The sequence below is a fragment of the Lagopus muta genome, chromosome 1, assembly GCF_023343835.1.
Source record: "Lagopus muta isolate bLagMut1 chromosome 1, bLagMut1 primary, whole genome shotgun sequence".
Classification (NCBI taxonomy): Eukaryota; Metazoa; Chordata; class Aves; order Galliformes; family Phasianidae; genus Lagopus; species Lagopus muta.
In genome coordinates, this window is record NC_064433.1 from 174,030,630 (window position 1) to 174,058,369 (window position 27,740).

The 27,740-nt window shown below is 41.8% G+C and overlaps 2 protein-coding genes across 3 annotated transcripts in view; one reads left to right on the top strand and one right to left on the bottom strand.

Moving 5' to 3' along the window:
* The window catches only part of LOC125688121 (proteasome maturation protein), a 383,306-nt gene that overhangs the window by 81,164 nt on the left and 274,402 nt on the right, over nucleotides 1-27,740 (bottom strand). The window lies entirely within an intron of this gene.
* Nucleotides 1-27,740, top strand: part of FLT1 (fms related receptor tyrosine kinase 1) — a 106,720-nt gene that overhangs the window by 41,175 nt on the left and 37,805 nt on the right. Inside the window, exons 11-13 of the mRNA XM_048933636.1 lie at nucleotides 9,628-9,742; nucleotides 18,302-18,410; nucleotides 23,759-24,046. Coding sequence (XP_048789593.1) covers nucleotides 9,628-9,742; nucleotides 18,302-18,410; nucleotides 23,759-24,046 — 512 coding nt within the window. The remainder of the gene's footprint in view (nucleotides 1-9,627; nucleotides 9,743-18,301; nucleotides 18,411-23,758; nucleotides 24,047-27,740) is intronic.

Below are 27,740 nucleotides of genomic sequence, written 5' to 3' on the forward strand. Positions count from 1 at the left end.
CCTGTTTTAAACCCTGTCTCGCCTACCTTCTTGTCAGTCATTTATTTTTTCCCCAGTATCTTTTCCTTCACAGCATGACCTCTTGGCTTTGCTGAGGATGGTCTGACACCCATCCTAAAGGAAGATGTGGGTCATGCAGGTGGTTGCTTATTGCTTGATATTTAACTCTCCATGGGGCAGAGCAGTGTCTGAGACATGGGTACATCTCACCCTACAGCCAGAAATGTTCTTCTGTCCTAGCAGGGGCTCTTGGCTGGTAGGGCCCAGGGTTAAACTGTGTTGGCTCAGGAGGGATTATAAACGGAGTGCTATTATTGGACACCTTTTACAAAAATATACAAACTTCAACTAGCATCCTTTTTCCTTTTACATCTATTCCTTTCAAAAACTCTTTGCAGAAGGCTTTGGAGAGACATGCTGTATGAGGTAAGATCATGTCAGAAAGAAAAATATTCAGTTAAAAAATAGGAAGCAGAGGTTAGGTGGGAAAAGCCGGTTCTTGCCATGTAGGGAGACTACCAGTGAAGTGTTTCAGAGCTGGTGCTGGGGTCTGTGCTTGTCAACATGTACAGAAATAACCTGGAAATGGTGGTGAGGAGGTGACAGAGCTTGCTGATGATACTAAGTAATTCAGATCTTTGATGATGGCAGCTGATTGCAGAGAAATGCAGAATGGTATGAATTTGAGTATCTGGCTGATAAAGTGCCAGATGAAGTTCACTGAAGATAAATGTGTGTGATGTGCATAGCAGAAAACTTTCCCACTTTCTCATGTAAAATGATGAGCCGCTGTCTGATCATTACTGATATACAGAGAGAGCTGAGCACTATGATACATGCGTTTGTGCAAGCAATGGCAATGAGGAGCAGCTCAAAAAACAAATCAAGCTTAAAAATTACCAGGAGTGTACAAGGTCTGCTCCAAAAGTATTTTATTATGTTGGCCCATGACATCAGAGGCGGATGTTGGTGGTTGTGCATATGAGGTAAAGCTGTGTCATGGGATTCCTCCATGTGGGAAAAAATGGCACCCATTGACATTCATCAGCACTCACTGAGTGCTTATGGAAACCCAGCAATGGACATGAGCTCAGTGAGACTGTGAAGGGTGCTTTTCACAGTGGTGATGGCAACAGTGGATCACCTCCACTAGTGCAGATTTTTATGAGCACAAGCATGCAGGCTGTTGTTCACTGCTGGTGAAAATACGCAGCTAATGGTGGTGATTGTGTTGAAAAACAGTGCTTTGTAGCTGAGAATTTTCCTTACCAAATAGTGTTATTTTGCTCTTTGTAGCTGCTACAGTTTTCATAGAAATAAGTAGGAGGCATTAGTTTTGCTGTGACCTATGTAGAATAGAATAAAACAGAGTGTCATGATAACTCCTCATAAATCCATTAAGTACTGGCATCTCTTATAGTAAGGTCAGTTTTGATCCTTTCATCTAAAAGGATGCATCCAAACAGGGAGATACACCAAGAAGGGCAACAAGTAGAATCAAAGGAATTTCAGGGAATGAGAGGAGTATTTGAGGGACAAGTAAGGAGGGAAGTCAGGGCTTTGTGGCCTGAAAAAATAGATGACCTGTGAGCTACACAACAGAGATTTTCAGACTCGTGAAGGACACAGATTTCTGGGGATTAGATGTATATGGCTTTTCCAGTTCAAGAAGTAGGGATCATGAAATGAAACTAGTAGGACTGCAATTCAAAATGGAAAGGAGATGTTAGTCTATTCTGTGGGTTGCAGATCTGTGAGACTCCTTGCTAGAGGGTTTTGTGGGTGCTAAAAGTTTGACTAGCTTCAAAGGGAGATTGCTTAAAGCTGTAGAAGAGAAATCCGCTGGGACATACTTAAGTGAAGAAGTGGCCTCACTTGCAGGAAGTTCTTGAGCTGATAATAATTGGTGACTGGGGGAGTATTGGGAGGAAGTATCTGAAGTTAGTCCTGTTCTTACTCATCCCCAACCATCTGCTTACGGTCATTGTTGAGACAGGATATGGGGTAGAAGGATCCTTGGTCTTATGTCCACGTCTGTCAGTGTTTTCTCTTCCTGTTTTCCCTCTAATCAACTCCCCTCTCTCCTTAAAAATGTTTCCCTCCATTCTTTCTCATCCCTTGTTTTCTGCCTCCACTTCCAGTCTCTGTCTCCAGTCAGCCCAGAGCTCCTTTCAGACTCCTACTTGCAGCGAGGCTGAAAACTATCTTGAAAAACACAACCTCAGTGCAACATTAGCCCTTTCATCTTCTCTGCTGACTGCTGGAAAATTGAAAGAGTGTTCACTGTGCTTCCAGCTTGTCAGCAAGGCAGAGAGAATTAAGGATGGTGTAAATAGATTAGAAAGGAATTGCTCCTTTGTAGATCAAGGAGGATCGAGTCAGGACAGCAAAGAAAAGGAAAGAGAATTTCACTATTATAAGAAGGAAGGTGCTGGACAGACCTGGATCTTGGAAGGATATAGGCATGAAGGTATGCCTCCGAGTTGAGTGAGCTGTTAGGAGTGGCTTGTACATAGAAAATAGCTTATTCCAGAAAGTTCTGAATAAAGTTCTAGGCTGTATATGTAGGGCTGCTTTTTCTTTTTATTTCTTTTTTTTTTTTTTTAAATGGAAATAGAAGAAAAAGAGTAAAAGCAGATTGACATTGTGTGCAGCCGTGTCATGGTCTTTCCCTTTAGGTTTTTGGCTGCTCATTCAAATTGGAGGAGATCTCTTCCTTTCAGTACTGCCACAAACTATTAAAATCAAGCACCATTTCCCAGAAAGAAGTTCTAGGTTTGTAAAAACCCTATCCTTGGGAAATTCTGTAGTTCCAGACAATGTGCAGCTCCTCTGGGGAGGACATGGCTGGCGGGAGAAAGTGGAGGCTGAGTCACAATGACCACATGGGAGTGAGAATGATTGCAGTCTAGCAAAGAGGGAAAGGAGGTGGACAAGGAAGGAAGGAAGGATTGGTTGAAATGTGTCCATATTCTGTGTCTGCGAAAACCTCTAAGCAGCGTGAAGCAGGAAACAGAGGTCAAGAAGCAAAATATAATTATCTGATAAGAAAGTCAAGGTGAGAAAATTTCAGATCACATCAGGATGTGCAAAAAAAAAAAAAAAAAAAAAAAAAAAAAAACCCAAACAGAAAAACTGCTTCCAAATACTGAATGCTCAGGGGTCTCAAGAGTTTTTTTTTCCATGGGAATGCAAGCATGAGCTGATGAAAGAGTGAAGGATGGGACAGGTAGGACTGCTGCTGATTTTTGTGCTTCCTTTGATCAACCATCTTTCTGTGGCAGTGCCCTGGAGTAGTTCAGGACAAGCCATAAAGTTTGTAAAAGTGAAAAGGAAGCACCATGCATTAATCTAGTTGCATGTAGGTTAACAGCAGGAAAGGCAGTATGCAAGTGGCAAACTTTCCTTCTCCATAAAGCCATAGAGATATGCAGTGAGGCCGTGAGTGCCATACACCCTGCTTCTAATGAAGTAGTACCAAAGATGCTTACTGCAAGGATGGGGCATTAAAGAAATCTGGAGTCTTCCCTAAAGAATGAGCTTTCCCTCTACGTATCACCTCAATTTTGACACAGAGCATCCTACAAAAATAACTCAGTCCTCACTCTGACAACTATGCACTGCACCAGGGTTCCAACTAAGCCTAATGCATGGGGATGTTGAGAAATGCTTTCCCACCCAAAGCAGTTGAGCCCGCATTTCAACCTGGAATTAGTTATTTTTGATGGAGAAATGGTAACTCTTGCAGGTCCAATGGAGACAAGCACATTATCACGTTGTAGCCAGAGCTGGCGGGGAGCCAGGGCATGTTCCCCCTCCTCCAGAACACACGTCTTACAGCCCATACGTGCTCCTTGTTACTATTTTTCCCTCTCTTATTTCCGGCTTCACTGTGACTCAGTGTTCCCCTGGACGTGTGGCCACGCCAGCCCACTGCCACCAGTTGCACGGCACCAATTTCCAAGGCACGGGGCAGGCAAAGCCTATGACATTCAGATGCTTCTGATAACCTCAAGTGGGAAACAGTTCCTGTATGTTCTTTACAAGTCCAGGAACTTCCAGAGTTCCTGTCTTGAACGTAGTGTCGTCATCACTGCATCTCGAAAGACACATGTCAGCCCAACTTGGGTTCGTAACAATGCCGCCCTGCCACTGCAAAGAGTCAGTTGCTGCCCTATAAAGGCATAGGTGCTGAGAAAACAAAACAAAACATTTCTGATATTAATCACTCTCAAAAATAGTTACTGTTGGTCACAGGATGCCTTCCTCTTGCTCCTAGTAGAGGTCTAATTGACACATACTACCTCAACAAATAGACGTGTGATGGAGGCTGACAGTGTCTTTGCCAACAGGAATAGTTAGGAAACTGGATGGGATTTTACACTGGGAAAGGAATGTGAAGGTGTAGGATGGCTTAAGGAGGGAGGAACTGAAATGATGAAATCAACAATGTTATTTTTCCAACTGAAATGGGGATTGAGTCTTTTATGCTGATATTTGACACCAGTTGAGCACTGGTAAGCATTGTGGCACTGTCTACAGTACGGACAAGAAGATGTGTCTGAGCACAAGCTGGGCTTGAGTCTTTTGTGTAGGACTCTGTCATGCAGAAAGTCATATCCGTAATCATCAGACAAGCCCTGTACCCTAGCTCCTGGGCTCTGCTGCAGGCAAAACTACTTTTATTCTGATACCAGTAGTTTCACAGGCAGGACTTCAGTTTGGAGCTGGTTTGTAGTCCCATTCCAGTGAAATATATCAAGATGACATGAAGTACACTCTTACCCTGGAAACTTTTCCCCATCAGTGGTTATAAATATACCACACTATTGTGCTTGGCATGCTGTATGCTAATAGAGGTGAGGGCTCTGAAACTCATTAGGAAAGGGAGCGGGCTGCGGAGCAGAGTGAGGACAGTGTGAAGCTAAGGTTGATAACCATGGCCTTGTCCAGAATAGGCCATGGGAGTTTTCTTATCTCACTTTGGCAGGAGGTGCTGTTAGCTTCCTGTGCGAAATCAGGAGCATATGCTGCTTTCCTCTTGTTGTTTGGCTTCCTCCACTACACAAGACGGTTCCCAGCACTGTGATTATCTTTGCATCTTCAAACATGGCACACTCTGCTTCCTCAAGGCTTGATGTATTCTTGAGCAGCAGGCTGGCTCCCCTCCCCCCGGCCACTTCTCCCGGCCCCTCTTGGTGCCAGCTGCACACATCACAGACATTTTTTAAAACCCAGATTGCTTCCGGTTGCATAAACCCCCTCTGTCCTCCTAGAGAAGGGCAAACTCCCTGATCTGCATGCACTGCATGGGTCTCTGGGCAGCCTTTAGAGCTCGTCTTGCTCCTGGCATCCCCCCCCAAACCTCCCCAGCCCCACTTTACCCATGCATGCTGGGTAATGCACATGTGAGCATGCACACAGGCACATGTCAGAAACCACTTACCAGGACAGCAGAACACTCAGAGCAGAACATGGAACAGAATTACCTTGATCTGAGCTTGCACAATGTTTATAAGTGTACCTCTGTATGAGCACAGCATTAGCATTTCTTATATAAAGTCTCTCTATGTGCAGAGCTATATCCAGCTACAAAGCAGGAATGTGTAGAAGGAAAACAGGTGTAAGAGCTGCTCAGAAACGTGCTGGCAGATATCGGCTTATCAGCCTTTGTGCACACTGTGTGCTTTCTCATTAACCTCATGGTAACCCTGCTGCTAACTTTCCTGAAGATGCAAAGGAACGAAGCTTATCCCAGCAGCAAACCACGTCAGGAACATGGGGATATCTGGAGTCAGAGCTTCAAAGTTCGCTGGGGTTTCCTTGCAAGTAACACGAGGTTTTGCTACAAGCAGGAAGCCCTTGCTGTTTTGTTGAGTCAATAGTTCGGTGTGACTTATAATTTCTTTACAAGACATAAAGATGCATAGCTGATTTGTGTGACCACGCACAACATGAAAATCAACTGAATTAACTGCAAGGTAATATCAATATTTTGGTCCTGGCCAGAGTGCAATTTTATCTTTTCCCTCTTGCTTCTTCTTTCCAAGCATCTGTACTGAATACGAACATTTGATTTGATGACCACATCTGAGTTCACAGAGCCTTTTCCCTCTTGGTTATGAATGCCTGTTGCTGGGAGATGACACAGGGCTCCTCATTGCTCCCATTTACCCCAGACCCATTTCTGCCCACTAATCTCAAGCAGTGCTTCGTATGGCACCGCTGGCAGCAGGGAGAGGAAGGATGGCAGAGTAATAACCCATGGAACCTGTGCAGGAGCCTGCAGCCATGCTAGTGCATCTGAGGTTACAGTGAGAGCATTTGGCAGCTGAGGAGTGAAAGCATCTGTTTCTGCATCCAGAGGAATGAGGCTGAATTTTGTCCCAGGCTCTGCCTGGCAGCCGTGCTGCAGCTGATTTGCAGAGGCATGCTGAGCCAGCAGAGCGTGGGGTGAAGTGGCAGAACGCAGAGCATCTCCTGCTGTATGCCGTGTGCTGCCAGGTAATGTGCTCACAGCTGGATTCCAACTCCTTCTTTATTAAATCTGAGGACAACTGCTATTAAGTGCATTTGATTTTCTGCTATAATTGTGTTAACGTCGCAGTCAGCAGGTAATGTGGTATGTGAAGGCGATTGAGCTCATGTATGTGCCTCCAGGGCTCATATTTCTAGTGTTTTACATGTGTGTTTTTCTTGTAATTGTGATGTTATTGTAATTATAGTGGTGGTTTGTACTACAGTATTAATGAGTAATCAGCACCCCATTGTGCTAGGTGTTGGCAAAGGCATTACACTGCCTTCATCCCTCAGATTCTGCAACCTAAATACATATGTGCAGTCCTTCTCAAGGAAGTATATAGTAATAACTAAGCTTATGGATGTAGAGCTGCAAGAAAATAGATTGGAAATGCCTTTTGGAGATACATATGCGGTTTCTGAGCATGCATTACACCTTCTTTCTGTTGTTTACTGAAAAGAAACTCAATGAGGATTTTTATTCTAAAAAGTACAACTTCTCAATATTATAACAAAGAGGCAAGTTAATTCTCTGAAGGAACAAACCAATTCCACCTGTTTCAGAGGAATAACATTTTTTTAAAGGAGTTAGGATCAAGTGAGTAAGAAGGAAATGAAATGGATCTCTGCCTGTACAGGGAGTGCCCAGTCACAAGGAGGTGCCCTTGATACTGCCTCTTTGTGTCCGCCATGCTGGCATTATGAGAGAACAGAGTTGTAGAATCATTTGAGTTGGAAGGGACCTTTAAAGGTCATTCAGCCCAAACTCCCCTGCAATGAACAGGGACAGCTACAGCTAGACATCTGACACCTGCTATGGCATGGAACTTTATTGGCTAATACTACCAATACCACCTGTGTTCAAGTCTTGTTATAAAAACAGACTTCTTAAAGTGTTAAATGTGCAAAGTAAATGGCAACTACTTTTCTGAGTAAATGTCAAGTTTTTTTGGTTTTTTTTTTGTTTTTTTTCTCATTTGAATACATCGGCTGTCCTAATGCAGCTCTCTTCCATCCACCCTGTCCTCAACAACCCTGTGTTAGGAGTTGGCCTTCAAACCAAAGCCTGAAGAAGTGGCTGTATAGCTTGGGCTTCCTTCCCATGCTATTGCTCCTTGTTCTCTCTCCACGCATGGATGACCATGACCTGCTCCTGGTTTTTGGCTTTTTTAGCTCATTGAGACTCTCAATGCATATTAAGGAATTTGGGCACACTATCATATATTTGTGTTTATGATTACATTCTAAGTTAGTTTACATGTCATTTTTTCTTTAAGCTGCAGTATCTGCTTAGACAGTGGTCGATTTGACTCAATGCTGCACGATTAAAGACAGCGTGTAAAGTCTTTGTCTTACTGATACTGTAAACAGCACAAAAGTTCAACCAAACTACACAGTTGACTGAAAGGAAATAAACCTCATTCTTTAGTCAGGATTGCATCAGTTGCTGTGATGCAGTCAGCAGCCTTTCACCACTGACACACATCGGAACTACTTGATTATGGATACTGTACTCGTTGTCTGTCATATGGAGGGAAATCCAGAGAAACACTGTTTGAGAGAGCTTGACCCTGATGGACAGTTTAACTCCTCTGTTGATGCTTGAGTTGAACAAGCAATATCTAAATGATGGATGAAAAGCAAAGCTCAATATCCTCAAAGAATAGGGATGGACAGAATGTAAGAACCATTCCTGTGTGTTTGTTTATATGTGTACTGAGTTAGGCTTTGGGAAACATGTTAGCTCTACCACAACCACACCTGAGTGTTCTGATTATATGCCATTTCACTGCACAAAGAAGAAGAAAAAAAAAAAATCATAGAATCTTAGAATCGTGGAATGGCCTGGGTTGAAAAGGACCACAGTGATCACATAATTCCAACCTCCCTGCCATGTGCAGGGTCACCAACCACTAGACCAGGCTGCCTAGAGCCACATCCAGCCTAGCCCTGCCTCCAGGGATGAGGCAGAAAACAAACAAAACTGAGAAAATACATTATTTTTCAGGATAATGATAAAAACCTACACATGTTAAATCATAGAATCATGGAAAGGCTTAGGTTGGAGAGGACCTTAAGATCATCTATTTCCAACCGCGTGCCACGTGTAGAGCTGCCAGCCACCAGATCAGGTTACACGTGTACCCATCCAACCTGGCCCTGAATGCCTCCAGGGCTGGGGCATCCACAGCTTCTCTGGGCAACCTGTGCCAATGCCTCACCACTTACTAAAAAATTTCTTCCTATCATATAACCTAAATCCCCCCTCTTTTAGTTTCATTCCCCCTTGTCCTGTCACTATCAGACTGTGTAAAATGTTGGTTTACCTCCTGGTTGTAAGCTCCCTTCAAGTACTGGAAGGCCACAACAAGGTCTTGCCAGGATTTTCTCTTCTCCAAGCTGAATAGCCCCAAGTCCCTCAACCTTTCTTTGTAGGAGAGGTGCTCCAGCCCTCTGATCTTCTTCATGTCCTCCTCCTGGACTCATTCCAACAGCTCTGCATCCTTCTTGAGCAGGACACCCCATGCTTGGACACGGTACTCCAGATGGAACTTCACAAGGGCAGAGTAGAAGGAGACAATCCCTTCCCTTTTCCTTTTGTCCAGTCCTCTTTTGATGCAGCCCAAGATGTTGGCTTTTGGGCTGCAAGAGCACAAATGACAACCAATACATTATGGAATGGATCTTGAAACAGATACATGTTGTCTTAAGCTTAGGACTGAAAACAATATAAACTCAAGTTTGAAGACAAGCCTTAACCATGATAATGACTGACAAGTTAGGGGCATTGGAGTCCTAATTATGGGATTCACACAGTCCAGTAATTAGGCTGCAATTGCAAATTCTGACCTCTTGGTCCACAGTGGATGAAATGTTAACACCGACTCCAGAAATTCAGTGTTCTGGGGGCCGCTGTGGAAATAAAGCCAATGATCTGGCTTTGAGCATCAAGACTTTGTAGTTGTCCTTACCTGCTGATCGCAGCACATGCAATTTCCTCAGATGATTTTTGTTCCTAGAAGAAAAGTTTTTGCTTGTGCATTCTGAGATTTATCAATGAAATCTCTCCTTTTTTTTTTTCTTTTTTTTTTTTTTTTTTGTCTTCAGACGTGGCTTTTGCTCTCACACTGATGGATCTTTCAACCTGAAAACTGGGAGCAACGTAGGAAACAGGATCCAGAGCATCATTGAGCGAACAGCCATCATAGAGGGCAAAAACAAGGTATGATTACTAGGTGCAAATAATCTCTCTGTGTTAGCTGAAGCTGTTTTTTAAATGTTGTTGAGGTAACAGTGGGGAAGCCAGTATTTTTATGTTGTTCAGATCTGAAAACCTGTGTAGATGCAAATAATTCCCACATTTGCAAAGACAGAGGTTTGTTATCTATATGCTGAGATGCAGAGATGTACTTCCCTGCATGCAGTCCTATTAAGGTAAGTGGTATAATTAAATATATATATTCAGCTTACTTAGAGCTGGCCTGCAGCATGCCGGGCACCTCAGGAGGAGAGAGGCAGGGCTTCAGGCCATCGTTGCTTCATTTCGTGCCATTTCACAATTTCCTGTTGTTTTTCCTATGAGAGTAAAACTATTTACTCTCATTTGAAAGTTTATTCACAGATGTGGTGCTGGGTTATTAGAAGACCAAGTCTTGCAATGAAAATTTTAAAGGAACAAATGAATCCAGATTACAGAAACAAAGTTTAAGAGAGATCTCATTCAGAGACTGCATGGTGGGTTGCACCCCATCTGCATTAACTGTCCATTGTTAGGTGTCAAGCCCAGGCCAAGCACAATGAGGCATAGGGAAGGACAGGCCCTTCTGACGGAGGATTGAGATAGTCATGCTTTTGAGAATTCATGAAGAATTCTCAATCAGCCAAAACCTTTAAATCAACATGTTTTCCTGGAGGATGCCCTAATCAGATGAACTTTTCTTGGCTGGGCATGATGCTAGTTTGATGTGGTTGGGCTGCCCTTGCCACAGAGGAGCTCAGGACTTGATGCACAACGCTGTGTCACATTCACAGCCTCTGCTGTTCACCGATTGGCTTGGTCTGAGGCACGAGCAGCTGATGAAATTATAAACCTGAAAGCCTACCCTATGCTGGAATTGTTATTTCCAAGGATACTGAAAAACTTTTCATAATTCTAGGGACACTGGGGATATAGGTGTTCTTTCCTTTATGTCTTCTTTCAGTTTTTTGCAAGTGAAAATGGATATAAATCATAATTAATCTCACACCAAGGCCCTTTCACACACCGTGGAATAAATAGGGCTTTGAACGCAGCCAAGATTCGTGCTTGGGACTGAATTTTCTCCTGCTGTTGTATTATTAAGGCAGTACACAGGTGTTCATGGCACAGTTCCAGTGCACAGGAATATGCTGGGTCCTAGTGAGGCATTTGCTCTATTTAGTTGGCACCCTCTATATGCTTAAAGATCAAGGCAAAGATGGGAGTAAATGGCTTCCTGGGGGATACTATTGTAGGAAAGCACATGAATACTGACACAGAAGGAGAGATTTGCAAGAGGAAAGGGAAATCATTTGTGGCATGGGAAGACAGAGCCTATTCCAAAGGGGGAATGATGAACAAAAACTCATGAGAACAAGTAATTTCCCAGAAGGGTTCTAGGTAGCTTCTGCTTACAGGATCTAACAACCAGACCTCATTCTCCTTGTGTGCTGCATGTTTTGAAGACAGCAGAAGAGGAGTGGCTGAAATGTCAGACCAGCTTCCAGTCAACAGCAAAGAAATTCCTCCCTGGAGGAAGATGCTAATAATGGGTCCTTGTGGCAGAACTGCAGGTTTTGTTTGAAGTCTTTGGCAAGCGGTCCCAATTTTTTTTATATCTGTCCAGAAATGAATGAAGAGATGATATCTGCATGTGTTACGTGGAAAGTTTTACTGTGAAACATAGCAGTTCTCCTTATTTTTCCTCATCTTATTCTGTTTAGTTCATCTAAGTAAGGCCCATCTTGCATTGCTTTATCCCTTCTGATCCCTGTGAGGAAAGGGAGGTTAGTGAAATAATCTCTTTTCCCAGATATTTCAAGCTTTCCTGGTTGCAGTGCTGTTCAGAAGAATGTAGCTTGCAGATAGAGGCTTCTGCCAGTCTTCTGGTTTGCATGACATCCTTGCTAGAAATGTGCACATCATCTGAAGTTTTCAAATATTTAGCTTGAAGTGAATTCTCTCCACTTCTGAGAATTGCATTTCAAAGGTTTCTTCATTTCTGTTGCTCCTCCATAGCTTTCCAGGCACAGCTGGACTGCTATTGTAAGTAGAAAATGCTCTCTAAGCCTGGGTTCCTGGCCAAAATAAGTTGCATGATTTGTGTGCACACAGCTGCTCTAGAGCATCCAGGATATTTTTCTTTCTCTGTGAGAGTCTATAGCTTTCACTCTTTGCAGGCCAAGATTCATTCTTGGTCCCCCAGAGCAAACTCAAAGGGACACAGTCCAGACAAAACCCTTCCTGATGGGCTGGAATATTGTAAAACTGTTAATAGCACTGTGCTCATTGAATCCAGCACGTCATCACAAGTGTCTGGCTCTGATGAAGTGTGACTGCAAGTAGTTCTGCTACTGCAAACAGCTAAGAACAGCTCTCCAAGGCACTTCCACATCAATGGAGTCCTGCTATCTAAACAGTGTCTACCCCGCTTCCACATCCGAGCATAGCAAGCATGGTAAAAAAATCTCAAACTCAATGGAAACAACAAAGTAGTAGGAGACAAAGCAGTAGGAAGTTGATGGGGAGACAAAAAATGGCACTTCTGGGTTAGCATGAAAGCAGAAATGGGGATGACCACAGGATATTATTGTGATCAAGGGAAGAGATGAATGAGGAATGCTCACAAGGTTTCTTTTAGCTCTCAAGGTAGCTGTTTTTGCCTTAGTCAAAGACCTTGTACCAGTTCCTTTGTTTCCTGTATGTAAAACACCCAAGTCCCTCTGAAAGCTTGGCCTTTTGTGGTAGTAGGTTGATTGGTTGTTTTGTTTGTCTGCGGCTATCAAGGTAGCCACAAGTATATTTTTAAAGTTAGAAAAACCTCAAACCCTGTGTCTGTATGGTTAAAGTAATGCAGGAAGCCTGCCCTGAGCTTGTCTTCTGGTGACAGAGAGAAACCGTGACAACTGTGTTTTAGTAACATTTCCGTTGAAGCCTTTCTAAACAGACATTGAGAAACTCAAGTGGTATAATGGAAAAAGTTTGTAACAGAAGTCATAATACTTAATCATAAAACAACTCTTGATTTGATTCCCCCACCCAAAGTTTTCATTCTCATTTTGTTGGACATTATCAGCGACTTCCTACAAAACTGAGCTATTCTTAGACTTGTAAGCAGATCACAGACTCTCTTTTGTCATTCAGCTACTAAAAACCATCACTTCTCAGTGTTCTCGATCAAAGTTTGCTCCTACCTGTAGCTCAGGGCTAGTATTGGTCATTATTATTCTTAGCATCTGTGGTTTGTAATAATACCAAGTGTAAATGACCTACAACAATGAGATACAAAGAGCTCAGGCACTCATTGATAACTCTGCCGTACATACATGCCCTCTCTGTGCAGGCATTGGGAAGACCACATATTGGTTTATCAAAAGCTTTGAAAGACGGAGGCAGTACTCCTTGCACAGAGGGCTGTAGGAGGGACTGTACAAAGATCCTGGGGATGCAGAGTGTACAGAAGAGGGCCAGAAAAGTGTGTACAGATGAATGAAAGTAGATGTTGGTCAAGAAGAAAGGATGAGAATATCAACAGAAGGAGATAGTAGATTGGAGGGCAAGTGTGTGTAAACAATACTAACACATGAAGTTGCGTTTTATCAGGCATATATTTATATGTATGGTCTTTTTTTCCACTGCATTAATACTTTACTGACCCACATTTTTAGTGGTCCAATCCTCTGTAAGTTATAAAGCCACCTGACTTAAGGGAAAATGGAAAGTAATGACCCTGTAGGAAGGTTCTGTAAGATCAAAATTAGGCTCTTTCTTGTCCACCTTTAGTTTGGCTGACAGTGATGGATCATCCACCCATATGCTGACTGTGGGTAGTTTCAGAAAGTGTGACAGTCCAACACAAAGGTGGGGAGTTCAATCCCTTTTGGACCTGATAAAAAACTGTGGCTGCGGAATATATGGACTAGTCCATCTCTATAGCATCTTCTATGCCAAGCCCTAAGCCTCCCTCTCCAATGTCTTCATCTTACAGATGAGACAAGAAAGCTTATACTGTGTCTGACTTGAGTACCTGGATATTCCAGCTGACTAGCCAGCACATCCATGTGGTTTGGCTAACTGGCACACAATGAGCTGAATAGCTCGTTGCAACAGCACTCATTTAGGTCTTCCTCATTTACAGGCAGATGGTTTTCATGAAACACTCATGAAGTCTCATGAGTTTATCTGTCTATTTTGGCTGCAAATGGGACATTGCTGAGGATAAAGAACTTGCATAGAGATGGGCAAACAGTGTGAACTTCCTAGGAAGCCAGGCTAAGGATAGTGCTGGGAACACAGCCTGCCTCCCTTTCAGCACACTGTAACTTTTCTTGGGGCCTTCCTGAGTGCTACTAGATTTGCTGTCAACACTTTAAAAAAGAAGTCTTAAAGGTGACAGCTGAGCCAAGAGCTTGGTGAGATGAAAACCAGGAGAACTCAGCCTCTGCTGAGCTCTGCTGAGCCTCTGCTGAGCTGCATCTCCCTGCTGAAACGCATCCCCTGTCTGGGTGCATAAGGAAGGCAGGAAGCACAATTTTACTCAACGTAGGCCCTTAAAGGAGAGTAGGAGGTACCTGTGGATCTGTAGCCATCTGTATCATGATCTCCCTATGGGTCAGATGGAAGAACTCAGTCTCAGCCTGCCCAACAGTGCAATGTGATGCAGAGGGAAACTGAAGCTCTGCTGTTAAACGGCAGTGATTTACCTGTCTGACTCGAGGGGAAGAAAGTGCTTATCTGCACACATTCATGTCCTGCTATTGTAGACATTTTAGTGTTTACTCTGTGGACATAGTGGTGGTTCTGAAAATGAAGCATGTATCCAGATGTTTTGCACTGATGCTTCTTTCCAGCACAAGGCACACAGATGATATGACTTTGTCATAAGCAGAAGAAGCCAGTGGTGTCCTGCCAATATTTCAACATGTATCTTCCTAAGTATTATCCTTTTATCTAAAGATAAATCCAATGGGATAAGGAGAGCATATATGTAGGAAATAAACCTACTTTTTCAATAAATGTGTTTTCTTAAAAGCATAACTAGAAGGGAATCAACAGCGTTTGTCAGACTTGCACTAACCTGCTCAATGCTGAAAGGATATTTTGCCTTTTAGTTGTATGAGCATTCAGAGAAGTTAGCAAAACAATGTCTGAATGGAGCATGTGTATGCATGTGTCTGCAGAGGCCTTCTAGGAGTAAGGAAAGAGTAAGGCTACTTACTGTTTGCTGAAACTTCCACTCGCTCCACTGTCATCAGCTGGAGCTGTCGGAATCCTCTACTTAAGGTATATGGAAAGAGAGAAATTCAAGCAGTCACACTAGGGAAAAGACCAGACCAGTGCGGTCCAACCACAACAATCATCCTCTTGCTTTGCAATGACTTCTGAGGTCTTTTTCTCAATAGTTTCTACCACAAATAGATCTGTAATTTCCTCTTCCATCTCAGGCTTTCTGCTTTATACCTCTTTCATTTGTTGGCAAATGCAGCAGCACTGTGTGATTCATTTCCCCAGCCCCTGGCTCTGAACTGAGCGTGTAGCATGGTGCTTCAGCTGAGATGCGTGCAGGAAGAAGAGATCAAAACTTTGGTGGTAAATAGGGCTTGTGGGCAGATGAGCAGATTCAATGTGTCAAGCATGCCAGGGAGCCTTTGCTCCACTCTGAGCACGGCAAGCAGTTCTGATTTTCTGTATATAGTGTGGTTGCAAAACCATGGCTTGAAACTTTGTTGGAAAGCTAGGCAATACAGAGCTGCAAAAATTTGTATCTCGCTCCTTTTGCAGCAATAGCTGCGTAGGAAAACTACGCAGCACAGGCTGACCTAAGAACCATAATTACTCAATAAACAACAGCGTGCCAGGCTTAGTTTTGTATACACTGCTTCTCGGGTGGGTTTTGGCTGGCATCCACAATGCAGAACACAGACTGCACCACTGGAGGGCTCACAACCTGTTTAAACAGATGTTATCTTATCCTTATGACTTATTTATAAACTAGAAGATTTATGCAGAGACATTTTGTCTCTAAAATACCCTGTTTTGTTGCAAAGTCACTATTGCTTTTGCTAGACGCTACGGCTATCTCTGTATTACTCAAGTAAACATAGCATTGGTATGGCGCTAAGGACTGCGTTCAAAACATTTGTCTCCCTTGCTCTCCAAAGATCATGGGAGTGATCCTTAGCCTGTCCCAGAGCAGCATTTGGGACAATGTAAGTTAGTCAAATCCAAAATAACATTAGGAACAAGGTAGCAGTTTAAATAACTGCATTTTAGTGCCTAGAAATGTCCTGGAAAGTCTTTTAATATACAAGAAAAGGCATAATCTATGAGCAGTCTAGCCAGTAACTATAGTCATACTGTTTGAGTATGATTCCAAGTGTTGTTCTGAACATCATAGAAGTAATGATCACAAAGTTGTGGAATGGAGCAGCAAAACTCAGATAAAACAAGTTTTTTTTTTTCATTAAAAAACTAAGACCTGATAATGTCAGGACAAAATACAGCTTGATGCTACCCTAAAAATCCACTACTTTGAAGTACTTGTGGGAGGAGTAGTTGTCTCGCATATTTCAGTCACAGAAACATTTTGGTTCTGTTTGTAGTAGGATCAAGACAGGCGCCCTGGAGTCAGAGATGGAAAGTCTCATTCTCCTTCAGTGTTGTTTTGGGTCATAGATCATTGCTACCTGGGCAAAGGGGTTCTGAGGTATCACCAAGTGACACTAGAAAGGCTGATTTTGTTGTGGAAAGACTGGGATGGCAAAAGCAGCTTTTAGCCACCCATGTTAACCATCTGGCATAGGTTATGGAACTTTCTTCTCGACACCATTTCATCAGCATTGATGAAATGACTGCAGTAATCCTGCCTCTGGGACCTGCGTCCACACTGTATGAGATGATGTTTAAAAATTGGAAGGAATTGAAAGAGAACGACAAAATACAGACAGGGCTGGACCCATGCTTTATAATTAGGAATTTGAAGAGGTCAGCCTACTGAATTTAGCAAAACAGCATCTTTTTTTTTTTTAAGGGCTATAATTATATATCTGGTATTACTGAGCCTCTTTCAGAAGAGCCAAAAATGTAAGTTAGAAAAGTTTTAGGTGGAAATGAGATGCTGTTTAGTAGTGGATGGGTAAGTGGCCATTGAGACAGCTTAGTGTAGAGGTGCCATTAACGTCAATAGTTTTGAAGTGGGATAAGGCAGTTTTCTAAAATAAACAACCTAGCCAAAATCAAACAACTTGACTTCACTATGTTTGCTTGCATAAGAGGAAAAGCAACAGACTCTTTCCACCAAAGGATGTTTGGAAACCAGAAAGTCTACATTATTTAGGGATACAGTAAGGACTTTGGGGATTGCCATGAAGTCTCAGAGTAGGAGACAAGGAAGCAGGCAAATGCTCAGCCAGAGCTTATGTAAAAACAAAGATAACTCCTTGTTTAGCACTGACTCATCGTCTTGTGCTTGCCTCTGAACCCCCCAATCAGACAATCTTGAAAGAATGTATTAATTGCACAAAAATTACTTTGAATAGTTTCAGAAAAGATAAATAATTCCAGACAGCAGGATTCCACTGCCACACAAATTCTTTCTGTCTCAATCCCAGTTTTTCTCATTACTCCAGTCAAAGTATGTTTTATGGAAGAACTGAAGTGGAAGTAGACAGAAACTTAAGCTGCTATTGTATCTGAGAGCATGTTCTACTGCTGACCCACCAGTGCATGCCCCCTGTCTCAGCTCCATATCAGGCTGACACCTCGGTTGTCTGTGCATAACTTTCTTCTCTCACTCAGTGCCCAAGACATTAGACCGTGGCTTTCCATCATCCTGAAGGTATAACTCTTATTGTTACGATGTTTCTTTTCTAAAGGCACGTCAGTTATCATCCCCTGGCCTCCCACGGTCTCATCTTGTAAGTGATATATATATCACTTCATGAAAATATGTAGTATGCCAAGCTCTTAAGATGGTGCTAGAACATAATGTAAAGGGATGCAATGTATTACTACCCAGTATTAGAAACACTAAGTCCAAGAATAGGAGAAAGTCCAAAAGAGAATGAGTAAACTTCTCTTTTCCCATGTCATTTCTCATCTAACACTTACAAGAGAAAACGAAAGAGAAATGAAATGCATGGAGTGCTAAACTTTTTTTCCAGCATTATTGAACTGCCTGAAGCACTCCCCATCCATTCCCTTTGCAGTCTGGCTGGCCTACAGGGTGGTCATCTCCTTGGGCAACCCATCTGTGTCGCTCTTCATCTTTTGAGGCTTATCATCACATTAGCAGCAAGAGATAAATCAACCTGTAAGAAATTCAAAGATTTTTGGCTATGACAGCTCTGATAATATAATTGCCTCTCAAGGAGAGTTTCCTATTATTCTTTCTAAACTTTATTCTTTGTTAAATATCTTCAGTGGCATCTGTCACATAATGAATAGAAAGACTGAAATAGGACTGTCACCTTAGGAAAATGAGAGGGGAAGCTTTAACCAAGCTCCTGATCCAATGAAAGCTGAATATCTTCTATTTTTTTGCAGACTGCTAGCACTCTTGTTGTAGCTGAAGCCAAATCTTCTGGAATCTACAGCTGCGTGGCATCCAACAAAGTAGGAAAAGCCGAAAGAAATGTCAGCTTTCTTGTAACAGGTATGATCTACTCTGGTCCTATGGTTATATTTGTGATGGATTTTTCAAATGCCTAAGTTTGAGTATTGTTGCAATATGTGCATTTGTAAATTTATCCCATGCTTATTGGTGTCCCTGGGAAGGGTTTATGACAGCAGCTGGTTTGAATTTGTAAGAAAGGCACCAAATTTGGCAAATGACTCATGCCTTCAACAAGTATCCTTGCATGACACGAATTGCTCCCAAATATAGCAACCTGTAATTCCTCCTTTTAAATCACCTACTCTCTGCAGTCATTCCAAACATGCAATGCCAGCGCATTTTCACCTAGTAGGCCTTCTTCTGAGACACAGCCTTAGAAGTAGTCTTGGTCATGATACTAAGACTCATCATGTTAGCATGGTTCCTTTTTTTTGACCTATCATTATATAAGAATTTGCAGGTTTGGAAACAAACTGAAATTATTTGACATAAGGAATTACTGGAAAAAAAACCTTGTGATTTTAAGAGAGTAACTACTGCATGATTTAGCACCATGATGTTTGCAGATGCCATCAAGAAGGATTTGTTTTCTAGTGAAATATTTTATTTATGTAATATTTTATTACAAAATGGTAGTAGTTCATAGAGCACTTCATCTAATGACAGTTCCCAAGATAGGTCATTAAAGTAATGTAATCCATTCAGAAATATGGCAACATCCCCACACTCATTTTGTGAACCAAAAACTTTGTTTCTGAAGTGTTTTTGGCTGTAATAGTACATATTGATACATAATTGTTCCTAAATTAACGTGCTGTTTGAGCTGTATTTTCAGCTTCAAGTGAGGACTTTGCACATAACTTTGAGCAGTGGCTGAGAGTCACTCACTGAGGTTGTTGCGCATTGAATGTGCAAGATAATGAATATGAACTTCTCTAGCTCTTAATTATCAGTCTTCAAAATGTCACATGGAAGACCCTGGAACCAAATAAAGCTGAATTTTGATTTGCAATATGCAGATCTCCCTTTCAAAGTTATGATGACTGCTTGAGACATTTTAGTGTTGTGGCATGAGTGACATGGGTTAGTTTCCCTTCCTAGATCTCACATTTTTAGATCTTGACCAGGGACTGAAGGAAATCTTTCTCTTTGATACCAGAGCTTTTAATATTAAGACTTCCCTTTGAAGGCTCTGGCATTGGCTGGCATGAAGAGAAGTGGTTTCTCGGCTTGGAAACTCTTAACAGCTTGACTGGTGGCAATCTTTTTATATAGGATGGTGATGCTGAAAAGCATTTTTCCTTTGAGTTCTTGGAGCTAAGCAACATAAGCTGTGAGACATGAATAGTCCTGCTCATCTGCTGATGCTCAGTTGTGCTGATTGAAGGCAGCTTATTTAAACAATGCTGCTGTGTTGTTCTTACAAGAATGAAGTTAGACTCATTCTTCTGTGCACATAGCGCATCAGTTGATTGTGTGGTATAATCATAATTCTCCTCTGTCAGGCTGAAACCAGACTGCTTGTGTTTCACTTCAAGGAAGCAAATGAGTAATTTCTCCAAAATTCACTGAAATACATAGCGAGGGAATTCTAATCATGAGCCCAAATAGTGCTGGGTGTGAAAGAAATGGGAAGACACCACAGAGTATTTACTTCTGATGAGTTCAAAACCAATATTTTGGGTCTTGGGTGACAGCCTGGGGTTAGTTTATCTCATGCTGTTGGGACTGCTGGCGCCATATGAAGCCAGCCTGAGCCACACAAAACTGAGTGCAAGTGGAGAAAGTGTCTAAACAGAAAAGACAATCCCTTATAGGAGGAGGAGCTGCTGAGGAGCAAGCCAGAAAGGATCCCAGAGAGTAGAGAGAGACAGGAAGAATCCCATTTCTTGGAGGCAATCACGCTCAGGCCTTGTCTTAAGGAACAGGAAAAGCTCCAGTGGAGCAGCTGTGGGGTCGTGAGGGATCTCTTCCCAACAGGTCAAGACTGCTGGGAAGGCAGTGGGAAGACAGAGCCCATCCCAGCAGGCCTAGTTCTGCACTGTCAGCCCCTTTGTGGGAAGACAAATGTGAGGAGTTTAGTGCAAGAAAGTGTAGCAAAAGGGACCAAGTAAAAAAACAAGCCCTTATTTTAAAGTTAATGTACATTTCTCATTATTTCTGGGCTTGCATGTGTCTTTCCAGAAGATGTGAGGGTGGTATATTTTTCCACTCTGTGCCTGAGGATACAGGGCATGAAATCCAGGGCTCTTGGTAGCTTTCCTTTCCTTTGGCTTTTATCAGCTGAAGGGCATTTTTGGGGTGCTGGCACACTAACCTGATTCTAATCCTAAACCTGTGTTTGGGGTACAGAAGCAGCTGTGAGTCTTACATGCAGGTGATACGGAAAGATGATTTCTGAGCTCTCCTGCTTGTTGATGCTGAAACAATCTCTGCAACAACACCTTTATACCAAATTCAGCTGTGGTAGCCCCCTTCCCTCCAGCCTGCCCCTTTCCCTACATTTTGGGCAGTTTTGCTGGCACGCAGCAGGCTCATGGGTGTGTTTGCAGTTATACAGGGTAAAACAGGAACAGCTCAGCCTTATCTCCCTGGTTTCCCAATGTCACTAAGCGCATTTTATTTTGAGATTCCTGATGGTGCTTGGCAAAGATAAACAAAATCTTCCATCAGGAAACCTGGGAGCTATTTCCACAGGAAGCTTCAAATCACTAAAGTAAATAAAACCGTTTTACATTATTCCCTGCCACGTTATTTAGCTAGCCTGAGTCTGTAACAATTGGTGAGAGGTGTCATATATTAGGGTGCTCGTAGCCTTTAAACAAATTATTCTCTTGGAATCCTGTGCATTTGCCTTTGTCCTTAGATTTATTCAGAAAATAGTCTTTCTTCACAGAAGACACATCTAGGAAATGTTCCAGACCTGACAACGTGGAAGTAGTTGCAACTATATTGTTATGCTGGCATACTATCCTTTTATGTTGAAAGTAGTTCATTTGCCTCAGACCCAGGGGATCTTTAATTTCATCTTTAGAGTTTCGCTTGACACTTCTTAGCTCTTTTCTGAGCGCTGGCATCTGCAAAAGCCCAAAATTAGCAGCATTCCAAACCAGTAACCTGCTTTTCCCAATACATATCAAAACAATTTCAGATATTATGTGATTAAGATACAGCAATTTTATAGATCAGAACACTTATGCACAACCAAAATTTTGCACCTTGATTGAATTTAAGTGCTTCTGAACTCGATGGTTCAATCAAGCAGAGAATTCACTTCATCTAACTGAAGTATTAAGGTCCCATGATAGAGCAGAATCTCTGGAATTTGACTCATCCAAAGATGGTGGGTTGCATAGCCCTGTGGAGGTGCCTGCATCACTCCATGGGCTGTAAGCCTTTGCCCATACACAAAAGAACTGTATTCAAGCAGATGTTACATTTTAATGCTTTATATTAAATATGTTTTTTATTCTACAGCAATAGGTTTATCTTACTACTTTCAGTCAACATATACTCAACTGGGACTAGAATCTTGCTCCACATGCTCTTCCGTAACAAAGAGGATGCTGATGATAATCACTTATTTATAAGTTCATTAAATTTAAAGATTTGTGTTGTTTTGTTTGATGGGGAGTGATAAAAAGGGGATCCCAATGAAATATGAAAGGAACAATTCAGCACATAGGATTTAAACTCCAGTATGACGTTTTTGTATTTCTGCTTGCATTGGGATAGTCCTTGGATTGCATACATGCATACCTCCCTGGAAGACATCTAGAGGGATCTTCAGTACCTGATTCACAGGAGTTCATTTTTCCTATTTTTAATACTCAGTACTTAGTACAGAAAAGAGACACAAAGATAATCAAGGGAGCTAGTGATACCAGGCCTCTATGAATGGCAATGGTGAGCAGATCATGTCTGTTGATCCTGGGGGAGACAAGGTAGCTCGATTTGCAATAAAGGGATTTAGACAGTCAGGAGAAGCTTTCTGGTGGATTGGTCAATCAGTGAAAGAAGTTGCTGAAAGAGTGTGTGAGATGTTCTTCACTGGAGACCTAGCCTTCACTCTGCTGCTGTGACATTAGGCCTGAAGTGACACTTGCATGCATGGAGCTGAATCAAAGCTTGTGTTGAGCTGTTCGTGCTCTAAGAGACAAGAAAAGAAGGCATAATTCTCCCTTATGAAAGACGAAACCGTTCTTTCAATTTCAAGGCGATTTCACAGCCAAGTGCTGTAGCAATTAGCAGTGAGAGAACAATTGAAAATGGCCAAAGCCGATTTCACTGAAAGGAGAAGGAAATGACTTTATCAGTATATTGGCTACAAATAAACCAGGAGAGGTTGCATTCTAGGAGAAAAACTTGGAAATGTTTTCTCTCAGGAACCTGCCTCTACTTTCACTTACGCCTGCAGCATGTCTCAAAGGGTTTGCTGCCTTGCTCAAAGGGTGAGGCTCAGTGGAGAGGTGCTGGAGGTGGCCAGCATGCCCACGGGTCTGCACCTTTCTCCAAGTGATGTAAATCTTACAAGCAGTTGCCCACATGACTTCACCGAAGATGTTTCTTTCAGCTGTAGGATGAATTGAGCTGTCTGCTATGAACTGCGCTTAATTTTAAGTCATACTCACACTTGGGAAATGGTTGGTGCAGTGATTCTTGGTTTCACTCAGGTAGAGCTATTATTCACCTACATTTAATGCCAAGAAGTCTGAATACAGTGATCTTTGCCTTGATACTGCCTACACCCAGCTGGCCGTCAGGCCAGAGGGCAATGACTCTGCTTTTCTGCCATGTGGCCAAAGTGTTTTATGTACATGGAAGAAAATATCTCTATTTTGGGGGAAATTCAGGCATACAACCACATATTCCATGATTTCTCCAGATTTTAAGCATATTTAGGAAATTGACATAAATTATCTTACTACTCGTGAATAATGAGAGAACAACATAAATAAGTACGGTAGCTGCAGTATTTTTCTCTCACCATCTAGAGATTCATCTTCTCTTACACAGTTCACAAGCTGCAGCTGAGACCAGAATTTCTCCCTTTTTTCATAGTCCCAGCATGCTGTCTTTAAATAATTCTCCTTTTGGTACCTTGCCCCAGTCTGTCTTGCCTTATCATAACATTTATATAAACTCAGTACTTCCAAGAATGGCTTCAGTTTACACCAGATGATGTCCAACCCATGTGTCTTGTAGCTCTAAGACAAATTGTCAAAAAGCTGGAGCCTAGCATGAGAAAGGAAAGCTGAGAGACTTCAGCAGGAAGACAACGACATTCATTAGTTCAAAGACTTTCTGATAAAGGGGGTGATATACGCCATGTTAATTTTGGCTCATTCACTTAACATAATCTAAAAAGTGTTCTTGATTTTTGACAGATGTACCAAGTGGATTCCACATAAGTTTGGAAAAAGTTCCCATTGAAGGAGAGAATCTGGTATTGTCCTGTTCAGCCAACAAATTCATGTACAAAGACATTTCTTGGATTTTACCGAGGACAGTCACTAATCAAACGAAAGCAAGGAAGGCTCTCAAGGAATACTCCATCACCCTCACTCTGACCATCAAGAATGTTTCCCTGGCACACTCGGGCACCTATACCTGCCGAGCAAGGAACATATTCACGGGGAAAGAAGTGCTTCAAAAGAAAGACGTTTCAATCAGAGGTGAGCACTGCAACAAAAAGGCTGTTTACTCTCGGATCCTCAAATATAAGAGCACAAGGAATGATTGTACAACACAAAGCAATGTAAAACATTAAAGGACTCATTAAACAGTATCAGGTGTCTCATATCATCTTGATTTCTTATTGCTGTTGCCACCCTTCAGGCCCTGAGGTGGTGCACATTCCCCCATGGGTTGGACGTAGGAGGAATAGCAGACAAAATCTTTGCGTGAGCTTCCAGTTGAGTTCAGACGGGTATTTTCTGCTTTGACAAAGCACGTGGAAGCTGGGGTTTGGAAGATCCCCTGCGCTACATTTTGCATATTGTTCTTTTTTCTCTTGCTGTCTCCTGCTGAGTGATCAGGAAAACTTTGGATCAATCTTTTCTTCCACTTTGGTATCGGCCTCGTCAAAAGTCAAAGCTGAATAAACTGATTAACTTTAAAAACTGCTGTTTTCAGTCAACCACGGACATTAAATAAGTTAACATTAATGCGCAGAATGAGCACAACTCAGTTTGCGATTGACTGGACTATATATTTTTTATTTTAATCCGATCTTGATGGACTTATAAATATTACCTGCTGAGCAAGTTCTAATGCTTATTTATTTGAAATTATTTTCTACACTAAAGTACATTAATCTTAAAAAGTATCTTCTAAAGGAAGTATGCAGGGAAGAAATAAAAATGTCGATATAATGCACAGCTCTATCATATCATTTATAATAATGACGATTTAAAAACTGACAGACGTGAACTGTGTTTCTCCAAATAAATTCAGGTAGATTTCCAGTTGCTGTGTTGGTCAATTTTTAAAGTCAGTTCTTCAACAATGTAAACAGCTATCGATAAAAGTGTGAGTGTTATTTCTGGCCTGAAGATACAGGAATTTGTAATGTTGTAATTATTTTATTAAAAGAAATATCCCACAGTGTTACAGCCAGCACAGTAAGAGATTTAATACATTTTTAAAAATACAGGTCCCAAGCTGAAGCCATTAAAAATATTCATTGCTTTTGGTATCAGATGTCAATTGGATTTATTATGGGGATTAAGAACCAGACAGACAAACTGCTGAAGGAGAATTAAGGGCAACCTTAAACTTTCTTGTGAGCATTTTCCTTTTTTTTTTTTTTTCCTTATTCATGATTTTGCTATGAGATGTTTCTGTGTATTATAAATTCTGTATGAGGAAGAAGTTACTATTTTTAATAGATCTGATAACTTTATTTTTTTACAATACATAGCTTTTATTATTTTTGGTTACATTTATGATTGATCATTTATATAGCATTTACATAAGCCGTAACAAAACAGACCATAGAGACCAAAATAGCTACAGCAAAGGAACAAAGTGGTTGTGCTTCTAAAATAGAGGTTGACAACACGACAGTTTCTTGTGCTTGGGAACTCACCAGACAATTTCCTCCTTTAGGTATCAAGACTGTGTCCCACGGCTAAACTTGTCTTTCACGTGGGAATTGCTTTTGTCAAGTGTGAAAGGGTAAACAATAGCATTTCCCCGTAATGCCAGTTTCATGGAGCCTAAAATGCTTAGAAAACAATTGATAACCTGGAAGTTGTCAGAGTAAAGAAAAGAATAATCATTTCTATCTTGAAATGTCACCTATAGCCTGCTTGTATACAGTAGCTCTTTTGTTCATTATTATGTGATGGCTACCAGAAACAATACCTTCTTGCAAAGGGACCTGGGTCTCTTTTTTTTTCCCCTTAAATATGCCTAAAAAGCAAGTGAAATTGTTGGTGATGGCTTAAAAAATGGGCAAATGCACTCTGGAGCATTTGCAAGTCTTCAGAAGAATTACAATACCAAATTCCCTTTCTTAAGAGGCTGTTTTGTGGGAAGACATTTGATGGCAAGGTGGGCGGTGATGACAGGACATTCTGAATTTTCCATGGCCTTGGGAGCCGGAGTGTGATGCTTTGTAGCAGCCAGTTGCCAGACAATATGAGTGTAGGTCAAAAAAAGACATGCCCCTTAGTCTATTCCTCTGTGAAATGGCTGTGAGCTGCAATGATGCACTGCAATTCACTGCCTAGTGAATGTCCTGCCAGCCTCAGACAGCCCCACTGTGTGAGGGTGTTGGGAGGTCCCTGTGGACCTGCCCATGCTGGGAGGCACAGGGAAACCTCATTGGAAAGCAGTTCTTGGTGGCCAGACATAAACTACTGTTGCTCTTGATGTCCTCAGATGATGGGAGAACCTCAGAGGTTTGGGGAGTTTCTCTGTCTTTTGTTGTGTAATATATTAGTTAGGGAGAAAGGTGTGAATTATATTTCTTTTTTTTTTTTTTTGAAGTGTTAAAATTAAAGCTTGTATTTATATTTTTGTACTGGTTAATAAAAAGAAGTGGACAAACAACGTAACTATAACAAAGGGCAAAGATGTACAGAATGGAAAATATATCCCCAAATGAACAAATCGTAATGTATTCCTCCGTTCTACTCCGGGTCTGCCGTGTACTGTGACACCAGTGTCCCCTTCTCCCCTCTGTGACCTCCTGTCACCTCCCTGGACCAAACTCTGCCTACAATGAAGTTCCTTGGGGCAACTGAGAGCAGAGTCTGGCCCTCGGCTTCGGGGCGAGCGGAGCAGGGCAGCACAGCTCCCATTTGAAACTCTGTCTGCTTGTCTGTGCTGCAAAAACGAGCAGGAGGAAGCAGGTGGTTGGCAAACCTAATCCTCAGGTTGACCGCATCCTTGAAATATCAGCTGATTGCAGAAGAGAAATTACTGCAAATATGTGAATGGTGACTGGAACTAAGTTTTAAGCAAGACAGTTTTCTTGATATGGAAACCCAACCTTAGTGTATGGCTATAAAAAAATTAAAATAATCACAAATAACTCATAGAATGTGTGATTTGCCTTTGTTGTGTCATCTTATCTGCCTTCACTTCGGATGTCTGGGCTGGGGTGTCCATAATTTATCATTGATGAATGCAAAATGTGGAGATCTTCTCAGTTTGTGAATGTGGATGCGTGTCAAAAGATGCCTTTTCATAGACAGATTGTTGTGAAACAATGAGAAATGTGCAAAAATCACAGAGGGTGACAATGAAAAGAGGACTGCCCTCTTGGCTATAAGGCAAATATTGTTGACCTTATCGTTTATGTAGGTGTTCAGTGAAGAACGTGCTGAACAGATGCTCTTATAGGCATTGCTGATCGTGAAGTGAGAAGATTGTCTGCTATGCTGTCAACAAATAATAGCATTAACCTTGGAAATTACAGACTTGCAGCTCAGAGAAGCCACAAACTGGCCGTTGCAGGTTCACTATGCTGGGATTAATTTCAAGAGATAAAAGCATAGCAAAGGTAGCCTACAATAAAAGCATGAAAAAGCTTTTAGTGCCACAGGGCTTGTGCTGTGTAAGCCATGCTGTATAAGCTGGTGGTATGTAGGTGCTTTACTTTTCTGGAGAGCTTTTATTCACATCTGGTAACAGAGCGACTGTGAAGATGAAATCATCTGATAGACAGTCAGTTTTTCATAAAGTACAAAATACAATCTTCCAAACACAGAATGACAGAAGTTTAGACAGAATTATACTTGGTGTATTGATATCTACTGCAGTTCAAATGAAAATATCAGCAGAGTGCTTTTTTATTCTATTTTGATCTATTTCATATTTTACAACATTTTACCATGTCAGTAACTACTAATCCAGGCA